The following is a 19,082-nucleotide window of genomic DNA, read 5'->3' on the forward strand; positions in this document are numbered from 1 at the left end:
CTTTGTTTCATTGCAGCCATTTGGTAAATTCTAAAAAGTTCATTTTTTTCTCATTAAAGTACACTCTGCACCCCATCTTGACCGAAAAAAGGAGAAATGTAGAAATTTCTGCAAATTTATTAAAAAAGAAAAACTGAAATATCACATGGTCATAAGTATTCAGACCCTTTGCATATAGTGTAATGTTCATGTATTAAATACTTATCAATTGCCGTCTTCTCCTGTTCCCAGCGTTGCTTCAGTCCTCTTCTGCATCATTTACAAGTCTCTATAGTTGACTTGCACTACTATCTGAATCGCTTGCATTCCTAAAAGAAACTGTTTGTGTGAAAGTTACATCTTGGAGAATTGCTGTAACAGTCTACTGGCCCTCAACAGCCAGAAAATAGAAATGTGTTGGCCGTGTCATTGCTCTTTGTTAGTGCCAAAATTTGTATAAAAATACCTAAATTAAAATATGCCCAAAATTTGTTATTATATGCTAAACCAGAGATTGGTGGTGCTAGAGAGAGGCTGTACCAGCATAAATTCCGTTCTGTCAAAACTACTTCCCCTCTTGTACCTCATTACCTGCTAGGGGTGCCTCATCAGTAATATTTAAGGGATCCATAAAGGTGTCTACATGGTAAATTGTGCCGCATGTACTATTACAAAAAGAAGAAGTTCCCTATTTTTGGATGTTGGTGAAGACTACAACTATGGGCACGTTCATACATTCCGTATTTGGTCAGTATTTACCATCATTATTTGTAAGCCAAAACCAGGAGTGGGTGATAAATGCAGAAGTGGTGACCTGTTTCTATTATACCTTTTCTCTGATTGTTCCACTCATGATTTTGGCTTACAAATACTGATGTAAAATACTGACCAAATATTGACCATATTGAACGTGGCCTAAAAGAAGTTATGCTTGTAAAAGAAAAATACAACTTTGCTATTTACCTCTCATTAAAAATCCTCTATATTTTTAAGAACGAAGAGATTTTGATCAATAGTTTACAGCTTGTTGCTTAGATTACTGCCTACCGATGCAGTCTATCAGTAGTGGATGGTTTCTTAGGCAATTAGCGCAACACTTACAAGCTCTTTGTAATAGAGCTTGTAAGCGCTGCTCTGAAGATGACCAGATCATTGGATCCAGCCAGCTTCACTGACTGTCTTCTGCCCTTTGGGTACAGTATTTGAGTTTACAGTTTGGGCTATTGGATAATTATGTTGCAGATCCAAACTGTTAATCATCAGGAGCTCTCTGGCTACCAAAATGCTTGATATTTAAGGGCGAATTTCTAAATGTACTAAATTTGTTGAAAGTTTTGCATTGTACAAAAATTACTTCCAATCCATTATATTTAACTATGTGCCATTGTACCATTATGTTTTTTTCTTTGATTTTACTTCAGGACATCATAGGACAGGTCCTAATATCACTGAAATGTCTCCCTACAGCACAGAAAATAGAAGTTGGGATACTAAAGTTTAAAACAAGCTCATCCAGCATTATTAAGGAGAGGGGTATGTATTTAATTAGAAGACTGAACTATGATACAACTTATTACATAACATTTCCAGGGTGTAAAGTATTGATCACGTTAGAGCAGCCGTGCACCACCGCCAAAAATGTACTTGAGTCAGGGACTGGTGTACACTTCTGTTGTAATTTATGCCACTTTCGTTGGATACGTTTTTTTATTTTATTCATTTATATAGCGCCATTAATCCCAGCTACGTTATGATGGAATTGTAGGGCCTGAATGGCCACACCTTGTCAGAGCTCCAACAACTGTTCAAAAATTTAGTCGAGCTGGTTGTAAAATGTTTGTGCATCTTTGGGTTTCTGATGTATCAGGCAGTTTTACACCAGAAAACTGGCAAAACCTGCTCAGGCCTATGTTTGCCCCCGCATTAGAGGTTGTATTTAAAACCTCTACAGCCATTCTATCGGATTGGCCATGCCAGAAACTGCAGCATACACAGTGCTCTCCAAAAGAAAATAGAGATTTTTCTGCAGCACATTCCTAGTTTTAAAAGGAATTTGTCAACTGTTTTTTGCTATGTAATCTGACAGCACCATGATGAAGGAGTAGAGTCCCTGATTAACAGCAATGTGTCACTTACTGGGCTGTATTTTGATGTTCTAATACAATCAGTGTTTTATCAGCAGGAGATTATCACTACAGGACAACTGACCATGTGCCTCCTAGTCCAACCCCATTCTCAGCACAGATTAGCAGTTTTCTGTCACTATGCAATGTATACAGAAAGCTACCAATCAGTGGTGTGGGCGGGATTGTATACAGCTCAGCAACTGATCTCTGCTAGAAAACTGTAACTTTATCATAAGTGCGGCACCCAATAAACTAAGTGATACATCGTTGGTATTAGTGTCTCTGTCCCTACATCATGCTGTTGTCAGATTACATATCAAAAACCTGCTGACAGATTCCCTTTAAAGAGGATGTCCCATCATAAGTAGCTTACCAATTACATATATCGTCATTGTGCAATTGTTGAGGGGTCCAACAACACCAATCAGATATTGGGAGCATACTTAAATAGTATGCCATCAATGCTGATGGCGAGTAAACCTCTTTGATACCTTGACAGAATCTGTCAAGCAAGTGCTGAGTTGGAAGTCCTGTGCTGTGTTAGGAAATGTGAATACGATTTTGGTATACAGTGGAGAAAAAAGTATTTAGTCAGCCACCAATTGTGCAAGTTCTCCCACTTAAAAAGATGAGAGAGGCCTGTAATTGACATCATAGGTAGACCTCAACTATGAGAGACAAAATGAGAAAACAAATCCTGAAAATCGCATTGTCTGATTTGGAAAGAATTTTCTTTTCGAATTTTGGTGGAAAATAAGTATTTTGTCAATTACAAAAGTTCATCTCAATACTTTGTTATATATTCTTTGTTGGCAATGACAGAGGTCAAACGTTTTCTGTAACTCTTCATAAGGTTGGCACACACTGTTGCTGGTATGTTGGCCCATTCCTCCATGCAGATCTCCTCTAGAGCTGTGATGTTTTGGGGCTGTCGCTGGGCAACACAGACTTTCAACTCCCTCCAAAGGTTTTCTATAGGGTTTAGATCTGGAGACTGGCTAGGCCACTCCAGGACCTTGAAATGCTTCCTACGAAGCCACTCCTTCGTTGCCTTGACGGTGTGCTTGGGATCATTGTCATGCTGAAAGACCCAGCCATGTTTCATCTTAAGTGCCCTTGCTGATGGAAGGAGGTTTGCACTCAAAATCTCACGATACATGGCCTCTTTAATTCTTTCATGTACACGGATCAGTTGTCCTGGTCCCTTGGCAGAGAAACAGCCCCAAAGCATGATGTTGCCACCCTCATGCTTTACAGTAGGTATGGTGTTCTTTGGATGCAACTCAGCATTCTTTCTACTCCAAACACGACGAGTTGTGTTTCTAGCAAACAGTTCTACTTTGGTTTCATCTTACCATATGACATTCTCCCAATACTCTTCTGGATCATCCAAATGCTCTCTAACAAACTTCAGACGGGCCCAGACATGTAATGGCTTAAGCAGGGGGTCACGTCTTGCACTGCAGGATCTGAGTCCCTGGCGGTGTAGTGTGTTACTAATGGTAGCCTGTGTAACGTTGGTCCCAGCTCTCTGCAGGTCATTCACTAGGTCCCCCGTGTGGTTCTGGGATTTTTGCTCACCGTTCTTGAGATCACTTTGACCCCATGGGGTGAGATCTTGTGTGGAGCCCCAGATCAAGGGAGATTATCAATGGTCTTGTATGTCTTTATGTCTTCCATTTTCTAATTATTGCTCCCACAGTTGATTTCTGCACACCAAGCTGCTTACCTTTTGCAGATTCAGTCTTCCCAGACTGGTGCAGGGCTACAATTTTGTTTCTGGTGTCCTTTGACAGCTCTTTGGTCTTCATCATAGTGGAGTTTGGAGTGCGACTGTTTGAGGTTGCAGACAGGTGTCTTTTATACTGATAACAAGTTCAAACAGATTCCAGTACTACAGGTAATGAGTGGAGGACAGAGGACCCTCTTAAGGAAGAAGTTACAGGTCTGTGAGAGCCAGAAATCGTGCTTGTTTGTAAGTGATCAAATACTTATTTTCCACCAAAATTTGAAAAAAATTCTTTCCAATTCAGACAATGTGATTTTCAGGATTTGTTTTCTCATTTTGTCTCTCATAGTTGAGGTCTACCTATGATGTCAATTACAGGCCTCTCTCATCTTTTAAAGTGGGAGAACTTGCACAATTGGTTGCTGACTAAATCGTCCCCCCCCCCCCCTGTAATTGAAGCACCAGGTTTGGTTGGGGGTGTCTTTGTTTTTTAACGCCAAATTTTTTTTTATAAATGTCATTTTTACATGCAACCCTAATTTCAAAATGTTGGGACGTTTTGTAAAACGTAAAGAAAAGAAGAATGCAATGATTTGTAAATCTCTTAGCGACATATTGTACTCACAGTGGAACATAGGACACAGAATAGAATGAATGTTAGACAATTTTCAATTTCATTGAAAAACTTTAACTAATTTGGAATTTAATAGGAGCAATGCATATAAAAAAGTTGGGTTAACAAAATGCTGGAAAAGTGGTATTAATGACAAAGAGCTGGAGAGTCCTTTTTCAACTAAGTCCCATGACTGTGTATAAAAAGAGCATGTTAAAGAGGCAGAGCCCCTATGGGTTTGTACAGTGTCAGACTGGGATGGCAAGGACCCATCAGTCACATTGACTCTGGGGGTCCACTATTCAGCTACATGCAAATATTACATTGCCTTCATCCACAAATCTACTTTTGCTTCCATATAATAAGTTGGTAGTTTGTTGTATGACTAATGAAATACTACCCTTGTCTGAACGTGGTTAATCAAATGTATTGGGCAAACTACTGCTCATGTTGGGAGGTAAGTGACTTTACTCCTACACAGTGGCCCACCGGGGAATTCACCTGTCCTCCTCTGGGCCAGTTCGAGCCTGGGTTTATATTATGCCATGTAACTTTTAAAGTCATATTTTATTATCTCAATATTTTTTGTCTTTCTTTTTTAGATGTGTATGCGAGAATAGATGTATTCAGCAATCAACATAAGCAAAAGCATCAGAAATCAAGTCTACGAGCAAAATCCAAAGTAACCGTGTTCAATGAGACTTTTCTTTTTAGTCTTCCTGACCCTGGTAAAACTCACTGCTTGATTCTTATCTCCCTGTATGAAACTTTGTCCACTGGGAAGAAGGTTATTGGGCAAACCACACTGGGCAACCAGAAGGCTAATTTAAAAGATCATCATTGGGATTTAATGATACAATCTCTACGTCAGCCAGTCGCTGAGTGGCATCCTCTCTATATTTAATGCAATAATTGGAAGACTGCTGTCTATTTCTGTTACTGTGACCTAGATTGTAAGCTTTGTGTACAAAGGTTCTTCACATGACTCCTTGGATTTTCACCAATACTAGAGGTTTCCTAAAGAGAAAAGAATTAAGACTGTCTACATACAGATGCTATATTTAGAAAGAACCAATTAAAGAAAATTATCGAAAGTGGCAATATTAAACTAATGAACGGGCAATAGAATTCCAATTAAAAAGCATGGTGTTACACTGATAAAATATTTGCTGTATGTGCATTTTGTTATGCAACATAAGAATAAATGACTGCTGCCATTAGCTATATGACTACCGGTGCATCTCTAATTTCCAATATGCATTGCACACACATACACTTTGTCATGCAATGGTATAGTTTAGGTGGGTTTCAGTGAAATTCAATATGTCGTAGAGAAAAATTAAAATCCATAAAGACATATACGGAGAGGGGACATATCACCTTCACATTGAACATATGGTATTAATTATACAGTGCCTACAAGTAGTATTCAACCCCCTGCAGATTTAGCTGGTTTGATAAGATGCAAATAAGTTAGAGCCTTCAAACTGCAAACGAGAGTAGGTTTTATGAACAGAAGCATAAATCTTACAAACCAAAAAGTTATGTTACTCAGTTGAATTTTATTAAATTTTAAACATAAAAGTGTGGGTCAATTATTATACAACCCCTATGTTTAATATTTTGTGGAATAACCCTTGTTTGCAATTACAGCTAATAATCGTCTTTTATAAGACCTGATCAGGCAGGCACAGGTCTGTGGAGTTATCTTGGCCCACTCCTCCATGCAGATCTTCTCCAAGTTATCTAGGTTCTTTGGGTGTCTCATGTGGACTTTATTCTTGAGCTCCTTCCACAAGTTTTCAATTGGGTTAAGGTCAGGAGACTGACTAGGCCACTCCAACACCTTGACTTTTTCCCTCTTGAACCAGGCCTTGGGTTTCTTGGCTGTGTGCTTTGGGTCGTTGTCTTGTTGGAAGATGAAATTACGACCCATCTTAAGATCCTTGATGGAGGAGCGGAGGTTCTTGGCCAAAATCTCCAGGTAGGCCGTGCTTTCCATCTTCCCATGGATGCGGACCAGATGGCCAGGCCCCTTGGCTGAGAAACAGCCCCACAGCATGATGCTGCCACCACCATGCTTGACTGTAGGGATGGTATTCTTGGGGTCGTATGCAGTGCCATCCAGTCTCCAAACGTCACGTGTATGGTTGGCACCAAAGATCTCGGTCTTGGTCTCATCAGACCATAGAACCTTGAACCAGTCTGTCTCAGAGTCCTCCAAGTGATCATGAGCAAACTGTAGACGAGCCTTGACATGACGCTTTGAAAGTAAAGGTACCTTACGGGCTCGTCTGGAACGGAGACCATTGCGGTGGAGTACGTTACTTATGGTATTGACTGAAACCAATGTCCCCACTGCCATGAGATCTTCCCGGAGCTCCTTCCTTGTTGTCCTTGGGTTAGCCTTGACTCTTCGGACAAGCCTGGCCTCGGCACGGGAGGACACTTTCAAAGGCTGTCCAGGCCGTGGAAGGCTAACAGTAGTTCCATAAGCCTTCCACTTACGGATGATGCTCCCAACAGTGGAGACAGGTAGGCCCAACTCCTTGGAAAGGGTTTTGTACCCCTTGCCAGCCTTGTGACCCTCCACGATCTTGTCTCTGATGGCCTTGGAATGCTCCTTTGTCTTTCCCATGTTGACCCTGTCTGTGTGCTGTTCTCAAGTTTGGGGAGGGTCTTAAATAGTCAGAAAAGGCTGGCAAAAGAGATCTTTAATCCACACATGTGAAGCTCATTATTCTTGGTGCCTGAACTACTTATTAATACTTTAGGGGGACCAAACAGAATTCTTGTGGTTTGAGGGGTTGAATAATAAATGACACTCTGAATTAACTTTTAACGTTTTTAAAAAAAAAAAAAAAATTGCTGCAGTGCATTTCCCACTTCCAGGCTGATCTATAGTACAAATGTCACAATGCCAAGTTAATTCCGCATGTGTCAACCAGCTAAATCTGCAGGGGGTTGAATACTACTTGTAGGCACTGTAACTCGGAAAGTGCTGACACTTCAACCTCCATTGAAGTAGAGACCTCCTGCAGTGACCAGTTAATTACAACAGGAGATCTGCTCTGAGAACCATCCACCAAGATGCAGATTTGTTTATTCAGAGGTGGAGAAGTACTCTTCAAAGGCAAGAGCTTCCTATTCAAGCACTGATCGCAGACTTTTTGGAGTCAGTGAATATTGGGGTTTGCATTGATCCTATATTTATGGGAGATATATATTCAGTGTTGTAGCGAAGGCATGAACAGAACGCATCCACTCACATCACTGTAAGACCATTGTAACCCCTCCAACTTAATATTGGTCCAATGGATGATGATATGTGACTCGCCCCCTGGGCCGCGTGTGCGTACTTGCGTGAGTTACCCGGAACCGGTTCTCTGGGGTTTGTAGTCTCCGTGGCGGCGACCCGGTCCCGTGGCTCAGGGTGGTCAAACCAGTGGCAGTCTATTTATGGGGTTTTTGTGGTTTAATGTCCGACTACGCCACCCGTGGATTGCGGTCAGTGCGAACCGCCGCTGCAAGGCAGACCGCTGGGGCTGATGGTGTATGCAGCTGAGATAGTGTAACTCCCCACGGGAAGAGTGCAGCCCCAGGGCAGTGAATGTGGATGATGGGAGTGATGGTGCACGGGCGTCCCAGCACTAGTAGTGCTGTATGCGGTGAGAAAGCACAGAGACAACGTGTTGCAGTTCAGGTTCTTTACTCACAGTTCTCATCCAGGTCACTTGTGTGCAGGTAGAACTGCCCGAGCCGTGCTGCGTCCATCAGGCAAGGGGCTCGGTCAACCCCTAGGTAATTCCAGAGTGTGGCACAGGACTCCCTTCTATTCCTTTCTCTGGCCGTGCACCACCAGTGACACTACTTTTGTCCAGCTGCCTCGGGTCTTCTCTTGGGAGGCTGGATGTCCACTTCCCTGACCCTATGTGGTGTGCCTTTCTAGTAGGTGCAGTGAGGGGTCGCACCAAGATATGATGACGACCGCCGGTCCTTGGCTGAGGATTAGTCGCCTCCACCAACTTGGGATCCGGTACCCTGTTCTGCCAACCCATCACCCGCAATCTCCTGGGCCTTTTGGGTTCCTTCTGCCTTCGTGTCTCTGGGCCTCTCTTGGTGTTCTGTTCCACTCTTCCTTTCCTTTCTGTTCCTTTCTGTAGCTGTCCTTTCTGCTGGCTCTGGCCTTCACTCCAGGCCTGCCTCGTGGAGCTGGGCCCAGACTGAGCCACAGCTCCCTGTCAGCCCTCTCTGGCTGAACTCCTCTTCTCTTCCAGTGCTGGCTGGGCCTCACAGGCTAGGCCCGCCTCCGGAGCAGAGCTCCACAGAGGCCCTGCTCTGTCACTTCCTCTCTCAGACTGAACTTCTTCTCTGAACACTGATCTAAGATGGTGCCCACCTTTTATACCTCCCTCTCTGTGTATGAGCCCAGGTGACTTGCAACCAATGGGCTCCTACCTATGCCCAGAAACCCAACCCCTATCTGCTCCTACATCACTGGGTTTTCCTCCCCCCTCCCCACTCCAGCCAGGGACAGATGCTGTCATGCCTGCACTTCTGTCTAGTGGGAGCACCGTTGAGCTGTCCCTCGGAAATGGGGTGTGTGTGATGCATGCAGCTTACTGAGTCTTGGTCCACACTCCATCCTTACCCGGGAGTGGAATATCACACCTCTGGTTTGAGGTGCAATACCCCTGTAGCGGCCGAACCCTCGGGGCGCTACATATGCATGCCATGTTTCATCGCTATACAAAGGTAAAATTGCGATAGCAAACATGATGACAATATCTACTGCCTGGGACCTCCAGGGTTGAAGATATCCTGAAAGCTGGCCATCTCATAAATTTCTTAAAAGACCTAGCACATCACACAGTCAGCCTCCATATGAGCTCACCAAGGGGAGGTATGTGGGCTTAACCTTGATCTAATAAAAACAGAGTTTGGGTTTAGTCATTTGTCAGTCCTGGAAGGTACAGCTTGCTCTGAGTTCTGTCCATTTTCCTAAGGAGTACCTCCCTTTTCTAAGCTCTGAGCCATTTCCGTGACACAGATTTAGTACTTTTGTTTTGTTATCCTTTTTATTTCATGTAATTGTGTATACCGTACTGTTTTGTACCCATTTTGTAACATCTTTGTATATTTTTTTATAAACACTGCCTACCTTTTCAGATTAAATATATAAAATTATAAAATGTAAATAGCTCTGATCCTCTTGCTCTGTAAACCACACCCCTGAAGCCATACGCTACCTGTAACGGGTGTCCAACCAGCCTGTATAAACGATTGGTGGTGGCAGCTAGTAGTTCCTTCTGTTATTGTGGAGCTGGCAGTGATCTCATCGGGGTTTGTGTGTGTGTGTGTGTATATATATACAATATATATATATATATATATATATATACATATATACAGTACAGACCAAAAGTTTGGACACACCTTCTCATTTAAAGATTTTTCTGTATTTTCATGACTATGAAAATTGTACATTCACACTGAAGGCATCAAAACTGTGAATTAACACATGTGGAATTATATACTTAACAAAAAAGTGTGAAACTGTGATGCCTCTACTCGAAAAGCCCTTTTGTTTACCCTGGGAAATTGGGGACTCGGAGTCGGGTCCTGTGATGGAGAGATGGGGGTGCAGCCGTGGCCCGGACCCGACCCATGCTCAGGGCCATCACATTAAAAGAATGGTGTGGGCTTATCCAGGTTGAGTGGCTGATTTACGACTACGCCACCTGTGGCACCTGGTGAAGGCCACCAGCGCCGCTGTAGTCCGCTGAGGCATGGTGTTATGGCGGCCAGAGTTATTACTACTACCCACAGGCGGAGCAGGGCCTCAGGGCAGAGAGACAGGAGGATGGGGGTAGTGGTAGAGGACACCGGGCGCCGCGTCATGCAGTGTGGCGCAGAATAAACAGTCTGGAGGCCATAGGGGTGAACTTCCAAGGTTTTACTCACTTTAGAGATGGCAGAAGGAAGGCGACTCCCTGCTCCCCGCGGAGTCCTGCGGTCACCAGGGACGGGGGTCTGACAACCTCCGAGTAAGTCCAGCATTCAGTCGGGACCCTGCACCAGAGTGTTCCAGAACTACAGACCGAATCCTTACCTGTCCGTGTGTGTGCGAATAGGCTGGGTCTCCCTCTGAAGGCTGCTATCAAAGCAACCTGGGCTTCCATAACACCTTAGCAGACCTTCATGAGGTGTTATGGAAGCCCAGGTTGCTTTGATAGCAGCCTTCAGCTCGTCTGCATTGTTGGGTGTGGTGTCTCTCATCTTCCTCTTGACAATACCCCATAGATTCTCTAAGGGGTTAAGGTCAGGCAAGTTTGCTGGCCAATCAAGCACAGTGATACTGTTGTTTTTAAACCAAGTATTGGTACTTTTGGCAGTGTGGACAGGAGCCAAGTCCAGCTGGAGAATGAAATTTCCATCTCCAAAAAGCTTGTCGGCAGAGGGAAGCATGAAGTGCTCTAAAATTTCCTGGTAGATGGCTGCACTGACTTTGGTCTTGATAAAACACAGTGGACTACACCAGCAGATGACATGGCTCCCCAAACCATCACTGATTGTGGGAACTTCACACTAGACCTCAAGCACCTTGGATTGTGGCCTCTCCACTCTTTCTCTGGAATCTTGATTTCCAAATGAAATGCAAAATTTACTTTCATCTGAAAACAACACCTTGGACCACTGAGCAACAGTCCAGGTCTTTTTCTCCTTTGCTCAAGTAAGGCGCTTCTGGCGTTGTCTATTGGTCATGAGTGGCGACACTTGTAGCCCATGTCCTGGATATGTCTGTGTGTGGTGGTTGTTGAAGCAATGACTCTAGCAGCAGTCCACTCCTTGTGAATCTGCCCCAATTTTTTGAATGGCCTTTTCTTAACAAACATTTCAAGGCTGCGGTTATCCCGGTTACTTGTGCACCTTTTTCTACCACACTTTTTCCTTCCACTCAACTCTCCATTAGTATGCTTGGATACAGCACTTTGTGAACAGCCAGCTTCTTTACCAATGACCTTTTGTGGCTTACCCTCCTTGTGGAGTGTGTCAATGTCTGCCTTCTGGACATCTGTCAAGTCAGCAGTCTTCCCCATGATTGTGGAGCCTACTGAAACAGACTAAGGGACCTTTTTAATTGCGTAGGAAGCCTTTGAAGGTTTTTTTTTGTTAATTATTCTAATTTACTGAGATAATGACTTTTGTGTTTTCATTGGCTGTAAGCCATAATCATCAACATTAACAGAAATAAACACTTGAAATAGATCACTCTGTTTGTAATGACTCTATATAATATATGAGTTTCAGTTTTTGTATTGAAGAACTGAAATAAATTAACTTTTTGATAATATTCTAATTTTGTGAGAACCACCTGTATCTATATATAACAAAATACAGAAATCTTGCAATTTTTATATTGGCCACTAGGCCTAATTTTAGACTCACACTTTCTGTTCTGTACAGAATACATTTTAGCAGTCTTATTAGCATAACAGACAGGATTATATTTACAGTTATCACCTCTTTACACAGTAGATGACACAGGATCTAACATTCACATGTGAAGTTACTGTTGATCCTCATTCTCCCTTCACAATGGCCTTTGAGAAGATTAGACCATGCTCAAATATAAAAAATAGGGTGTGAGTTACCATAGTTTAGTGCTGCTAATGTCTTTCTGAGTCTAATATTGGGCCTGGTAGCCAGTGGGAAAATTGCAAGATTTTTTTTGACGTTGGTGGATGGAGCGAAACATGATGTACAAGATGTGCTCTATCGGATTCAGGTCTGGGGAACGGGCGGGCCAGTCCATAGCTTCAATGCCTTCATCTTGCTGGAACTGCTGACACACTCCAGCCACATGAGGTCTGGCATCGTCCTGCATTAGGAGGAACCAAGGGCCAACCGCACCAGCATATGGTCTTACAAGGGGTCTGAGGATCTCATCTCGGTACCTAATGTCAGTCAGGCTACCTCTGGCGAGCACATGGAGGGCTGTGCGGCCCTCCAAAGAAATGCCTCCCCACACCATTACTGACCCACTTCCAAACCGGTCATGCTGAAGGATGTTGCAGGCAGCAGATCACTCTCCACGGCGTCTCCAGACTCTGTCACGTCTGTCACATGTGCTCAGTGTGAACCTGCTTTCATCTGTGAAGCGCACAGGGCGCCAGTGGCGACTTTTGCCAATCCTGGTGTTCTGTGCCAAATGCCAAGAGTCCTGCACGGTGTTGGGCTGTGAGCACAATCCCCATCTGTGAACGTCGGGCCCTCATACCACCCTCATGGAGTCGGTTTCTAACCGTTTGTGCAGACACATGCACATTTATGGCCTGCTGGAGGTCATTTTGCAGGGCTCTGGCAGTGCTCCTCCTGTTCCTCCTTGCACAAAGGTGGAGGTAGCGGTCCTGCTGCTGGGTTGTTGCCCTCCAACGGACCCCTCCATGTCTCCTGGTGTACTGGCCTGTCTCCTTGTAGCGCCTCCTACCTCTGGACACTACGCTGATAGACACAGTGAACCTTCTTGCCACAGCTCGCATTGATGTGCCATCCTGGATGAGCTGCACTACCTGAGCAACTTCTGTGGGTTGTAGAGTCCGTCTCATGCTACCACGAGTGTGAAAGCACAACCAACATTCAAAAGTGACCAAAACACCAGCCAGAAAGCATTGGTACTGCGATGTGGTCTGTGGTCCCCACCTGCAGTAACACTCCTTTATTGAGTTTGTCTTGATAATTGCCAATAATTTCCATTGGCATTGTGTTGATTGAGCACTAAAATGCTCGGATGCTCGAAGCTCGGCCGAGCTCACCGTGATACTCGGGTGCTCGACTCGAGCAATGAGCCCAATGTTAGTCTATGGGAGACCCGAGCATTTTTGCGGCAGCACCCCCAACAGTCTGTAGAAAGCCTAAAAAGTGCCCAAAACGATAGTGACAGTGCTCAAATGACATGGGGACAGCATGGGGATCGACCCAGGAAGCATTTCTGACCCCCAGGTCAATGCTGTCAATGTGGCGCCCCTGAGGGTTCGGTCGACACAGAGGTACTGCACCTCACCCAGAGGTGTGGCGTCTCCTTTCTCAGGTAAGGAGGGAGTGCTGCCCGGAACCCCAACACCCACATTCTACACTACACTACTCCAGGCTGGCTGGAAGGGCATTATGCACTTCTTCTGCTGCCCTGTCCCTGGCTGGAGTGGGGGGAACCAAAGAGAGGGGGAACCAGTAGTGGGTGTGAGGGGTGGATGTAGAATAGAGGAGCACCATTATAGGAGATATATATATAGGGAAGCCATCTTAGAGGAGTTCAGAAGTTCAGTCAGTGAGTAGTAAGGAGAGGAGGGGAGCAGAGTCTCTTCAGGAGCTCTGCTCCAGAAGTGGGGCCTAGTAAGAGAGGCCCAGGAGGGGAGCAGAGGAGAAAGGCTCCGGTAACATAAGGGATCCCAGAGGTACGGAAGGAGCAGGAAGCCACCCGTACGCCCGAGTCTGCCAAGTGTCAGAGGGATCAGGCCGCAAGAAGGGAACCGGTCCCTGGACCAGCCGTGTTACTCCAGGTCTCGGCTGGAAAAAACGGAGGCTTCTGCACTTCCATGGTGCAGTTGCCACAACCTCACCCTAGTCGCCGTAAAGGGCACCAAATAGGTCCGGGAACTCCAAGTTACCCAGATGGACATCAGAGTACCCGATCGAGACTTTGTGTGGGGAAGCGCAGGGCAGGAGAGAGAAGACCCGGCGCGAGAAGTCTAGTAAGGAACATAAAGAAAGCGGGGTTCCGTCAAGCGCTCCTGATATACTTGAGAAGGTGCTGAACCCCTGGACCTGTTTGGGAGATGACATAGCCCAAGAACGGAAGGGAGGTCTGATCGAAGAGGCACTTCTCGTATTTGGCATAAAGGTGGTTCTGCCGAAGCCTAAGCAGGACCTGACGAACATCCCTCCGGTGTGTGGGGAGATCCGGAGAGAAGACCAAGATATCGTCCAGGTATACCACTACGCAGGAGTACAGGAGGTCACGAAAGATGTCGTTGACTAGTTCCTGAAAGACCGCGGGAGCATTACAGAGACCGAAGGGCATCACAAGGTACTCGTAGTGACCGTCCCGGGTATTGAATGCCGTCTTCCACTCGTCTCCTTGACGGATACGGACCAGATTATACGCTCCCCGCAGATCCAGCTTGGAGAAGATCCTGGCGCCCTTGAGACGGTCAAACAATTCGGAGATGAGTGGCAGGGGATATTTGTTTTTTACCGTGATGAGATTGAGTCCTCTGTAGTCAATACAGGGACGTAGCGAGCCGTCTTTCTTTTTGACAATGAAGAATCCGGCTCCAGCCGGGGAGGTAGATTTTCGGATAAATCCCCTAGCCAGATTCTCTTCAATGTATTCAGACATGGCCCGGGTCTCGGCTGCAGACAACGGGTAGATACGCCCATGGGGAGGAGTGGTGCCAGGTACCAGGTCGATCGGGCAATCGTATGGCCTATGGGGTGGCAACGTCTCAGCTTCCTTCTTACCGAAGACGTCCGCATAGGGCCAGTAGGGAGCCGGGAGACCAGGTAAGTTAGCTGGAGTAGGCTGAGGGCGAAGTGGACGGACCGGGACCAGGCAGGTCCTATGGCAGTCAGGACCCCATCGGAGTACTTCACCGGACCGCCAGTTCAATACGGGTTCATGTGTCTGGAGCCATGGTAGACCTAGCAACAGGGAGTGAGAAAGTCCGGACAGCACATGGAATGAGATCTCCTCAGAGTGCAGCATTCCCACCTGCAGGGTTATGGGTTCAGTGACGAGCAGGATGGTCTCCGAGAGAAGTCTTCCATCCACGGAGGCGACTGACAATGGTTCAGCCAGGTACTTGGTGGGAATATGGTATCTCTCTACCAGAGACTGGGAGATGAGGTTTCCAGCAGCTCCAGAATCCAGATGGGCGAGTTCAAAGAGACGGTTCTCTCCCCAAGCAATAGAGACCGGTAAGGTCAGAGACGGAGAGGGCTTACTTTTGTCTAGGACGACCTCTCCGTGTGGTCCTAGACACTGCCGTTTCCCGGCTTTTCCGGGCAGGAACGGATGAAGTGCTTCATACTGCCACAATAGAAACAGCTTCCCTCGGCTCGGCGAGTTTCTTGGCGAGAACCGACCATCTTGGTCTGGTCGACCTGCATAGGCTCAGGAGAGTGTACCTGAGGAGAGACGGAGGGAGTGACGGGTTTCTGAAAAGTAGGAGCTAGACGTGGAAACCTCCTCTCACGGGTGACCTCTTTGGCACGCTCCTGGAACCGCAGGTCAATCCGGGTGGCAAGAGTTATTAGGTCATCGAGAGTGGTAGGAATGTCCCGACCGGCAAGTTCATCTTTAATACGGCCGGACAGACCCTCCCAGAAGACGGATACCAGAGCGTCATTATCCCAGGCCAGCTCCGAGGCAAGGGTACGGAACCGTATGGCATATTGGCCCACAGTGAGACTTCCCTGACGGAGGCGTAGCAGTGATGATGCGGATGAGGTCTTCCGTCCGGGTTCGTCGAAGACTTTCCGGAAAGCCGTGAGAAAGGCAGGCAAATCGGACACCAGGGGGTCTCCTCTCTCCCATAGAGGATTTAGCCAGGCCAGGGCCTCTCCGGTGAGATGGGACATGATGAAGGCAATTTTGGCCCGGTCGGAGTTAAACTGGTGAGACAGGAGTTCAAAGTGCAGGGTGCACTGATTTATGAAGCCCCGAGCCTGGGCGGAGTCGCCTCCGAAGCGAGGAGGTGCAGAAAGCCGGGGTCCGGGGTAGGATACCATGTCATTAGTGGGCAGTGGAGCTGCCGGATTGCGAGTCATGGCACTGGCGGTGGTTGCAGGCAGAGCAGTCAGAGTGTCCAGGCGAGAATTGACATTCCGCAGGTGACCCAGGATGGACTCCTGTTGGGACCTCTGACGGGACAGTTCATGACACAGGTCCGAGAGCGAGGGAGCTTGGGTGCCACCGGGTTCCATGGCCCGAGCAAACTGTAACGGGTCTGGGAGGCGGAACCTCTGAGCTACTATACAAGGGGGCGGTCCTTGTAAGGGAGCGGGTGGCGACCAGGGTAGACGGGCAGGCAGTCACAGCAGGTGACCGGGACAGGCTCTGAATGAACGGACAGGAGGTCACGGCAAGTGACCGGGGCAGTCTCTGGATGAACGGGCAGGAGGTCACGGCAAGTGACCGGGGCAGTCTCTGGATGAACGGGCAGGAGGTCACGGCGAGTGACCGGGGCAGTCTCTGGGTAAAGGATTGGTACGACCTGTGGCGGCTGATGATAGACGTGAGCTCCCAGGTGAGCAGGCGAGAGTCTCTGGATAAACGGGTGGTCACAGCATGTGACGGCGGAGCCTCCAGGAAGACCAACAGACAGGTAGCAGATGAGCGCTCCCAGGTGAGCGGGCAGGAGTCTCTGGACAGGCGGGTGGTCACAGCACGTGACGGCAGAGCCTCCAGGTAGGCTAGCAGACAGGCAGCAGATGAGCGCTCCCAGGTGAGCGGGCAAGCTGGTCCTTAGACTGACAGGAGTTGGAAGGCAGACCGTCGGACCTCAGGCAAGCAGGCAGGTAGAAGATGTGCGCTCCCAGGTGAGCGGGCAAGCTGGTCCTTAGACAGACTGACAGGAGTTGGAAGGCAGACCGTCGGAAATCAGGCTAGCAGGCAGGTAGCAGGATATCAGGCAGGAATAAGACAGCAGACTGGCAGGAATCTGGCAGGTATCTGGCAGGTAACTGGCAACGGGACCTGAGGGCTGAAGCAGAGTAGTGAACAGTGCTACAACATTGCTCGGGCACCTCCATTTTGGAGGAGGTGCCTTTTATATGGGAGGTCCTCCGGCAATTGGCCGGGGACTCCTTAGGACGGCGCGCGCGGTCCCTTTAAGAGCGGGGGAGCGCGCGCGCGCGCGCCCTAAGCACACTGCCGGGGAAGGAGCGCGTGCCAGAAGCAGCGGGGAGAGAAGCGCTGGAGGACGCCGCGCCAGGAGCGGGGAGGTGAGAGGGACGGCGTCTCTGCCTAGAACGGGGCAGAGACGCCGATGCTACAGCAAGCAGTCGTGAAATGTGCGAATTTAGGACTGTGGCCTGTGGGGCGTTAGCTGCGAATTTCCGCTTTCGTTCAAAGGTCTGGGATATGGACAATTGAACGCTGCAGTGGGACGTGGACGTGGATGTTGATGCTGTTTCTTGAGAAACTGCCATAACAAGTGAAGACTGAGAGGAGGGGGCATCTTTACATGCAGTATGGACAGGGGATTGCCTTGCACACACAACTGGGGGTTCTATTGCACGCACAACAGTGGAAGAAGCAGTGGTGACACCCGCTGACACTGGTCGTGGACCCTGGGTTTCGCCCCACAAAGTCGGGTGCTTTGCTGCCATGTGCCTGATCATGCTGGTGGTGGTCAGGCTGGTAGTTTTGTCACCCCTGCTGATGCTGGCATGGCAGGTGGAACATATGGCCTTTTTGGGGTTATCAGCAGAGTCTTTAAAAAAATTCCAGACTCTGGAAGACCTACCACTTGTACTGGCAGCGTCCCTCGTGTTGGTGTTACGGGGAACGGTTGCCCGCCTTCTGTGTGCGGCCACCACACTGCTTCTTCCTGCCTGTTGGGGTACTCTGCCTCCCTTCCCCTGTGTGCTGCTGGCCTCACTCTGCATGTCCTCCTGCCACGTTGGGTCAGTTACTAGATCATCCACCACCTCCTCCTCTTCCACTTGCGCACCATGATGCTCCTCCTCACTTCCTGGCAATTGTGTCTCGTCATCGTCCACCTCTTGTGACAAATTGCCAGAGTCGACTTCCTGTGGTCGTGGCTGTTCAAATATTTGGGAGAAACTATTGCCGTTTTTCTTTACGTAAAAAATACCAAAACCTGAATAATAGAGATCTTTTACCGTGGGATGGCAAAACCACAGTTATTGTTTACTGGGGTATACTAGACTTTTTTAAATATATAAATTTGCGGCTGAACAGTGAGCGACACACTCAAACTGTGTTTTTTTAGATCCCAAAGGCCCAAAACTGGATAGTACAGAGATTTGACCCGTGGAACTGCAAAACTACACTGGGATTTGTCGGGCCTACACCAGACTATTTTCAACAGATATATTTTTGTGTCACAACAGTCAGGAGACACTACTGTTTTTCTTTACGGAAAATATACCAAAACCTGAATAATAGAGATTTTTTACCGTGGGATGGCAAAACCACAGTTATTGTTTACTGGGGTATACCAGACTTTTTTAAATAGATATATTTGCGGCTGAACAGTGAGCGACACACTCAAACTGTGTTTTTTTAGATACCAAAGGCCAAAAACTGGATAGTACAGAGATTTGACCCGTGGAACTGCAAAACCACACTGGGATTTGTCTGGCCTACACCTGACTATTTTCAACAGATATATTTTTGTGTCACAACAGTCAGGTGACACTACTGTTTTTCTTTACGTAAAAAATACCAAAGCCTGAATAATAGAGATTTTTTACCGTGGGATGGCAAAACCACAGTTATTGTTTACTGGGGTATACCAGACTTTTTTAAATATATAGATTTGCGGCTGAACAGTGAGCGACACACTCAAACTGTTCTTTTTTTTAGATCCCAAAGGCCCAAAACTGG

General features: G+C 47.0%; 1 protein-coding gene across 13 annotated transcripts in view; it reads left to right on the forward strand.

Annotated features, from left to right (window-relative positions):
- The window catches only part of LOC141174029 (synaptotagmin-2-like), a 204,461-nt gene extending 198,794 nt beyond the window's left edge, over positions 1 to 5,667 (forward strand). For all 13 annotated transcript variants that reach the window (XM_073658614.1, XM_073658621.1, XM_073658618.1 and 10 more), the window contains 2 exons: positions 1,401 to 1,512; positions 5,050 to 5,667. In XM_073658614.1, coding sequence (XP_073514715.1) covers positions 1,401 to 1,512; positions 5,050 to 5,351 — 414 coding nt within the window. In that variant the 3' untranslated portion in view covers positions 5,352 to 5,667. The remainder of the gene's footprint in view (positions 1 to 1,400; positions 1,513 to 5,049) is intronic.
- The last annotated feature ends 13,415 nt before the right edge of the window (positions 5,668 to 19,082 follow it).

Source organism: Phyllobates terribilis, unplaced genomic scaffold, assembly GCF_046119375.1.
Source record: "Phyllobates terribilis strain yellow unplaced genomic scaffold, ASM4611937v1 Scaffold_13__5_contigs__length_258822181, whole genome shotgun sequence".
In the NCBI taxonomy this organism is placed as follows: Eukaryota; Metazoa; Chordata; class Amphibia; order Anura; family Dendrobatidae; genus Phyllobates; species Phyllobates terribilis.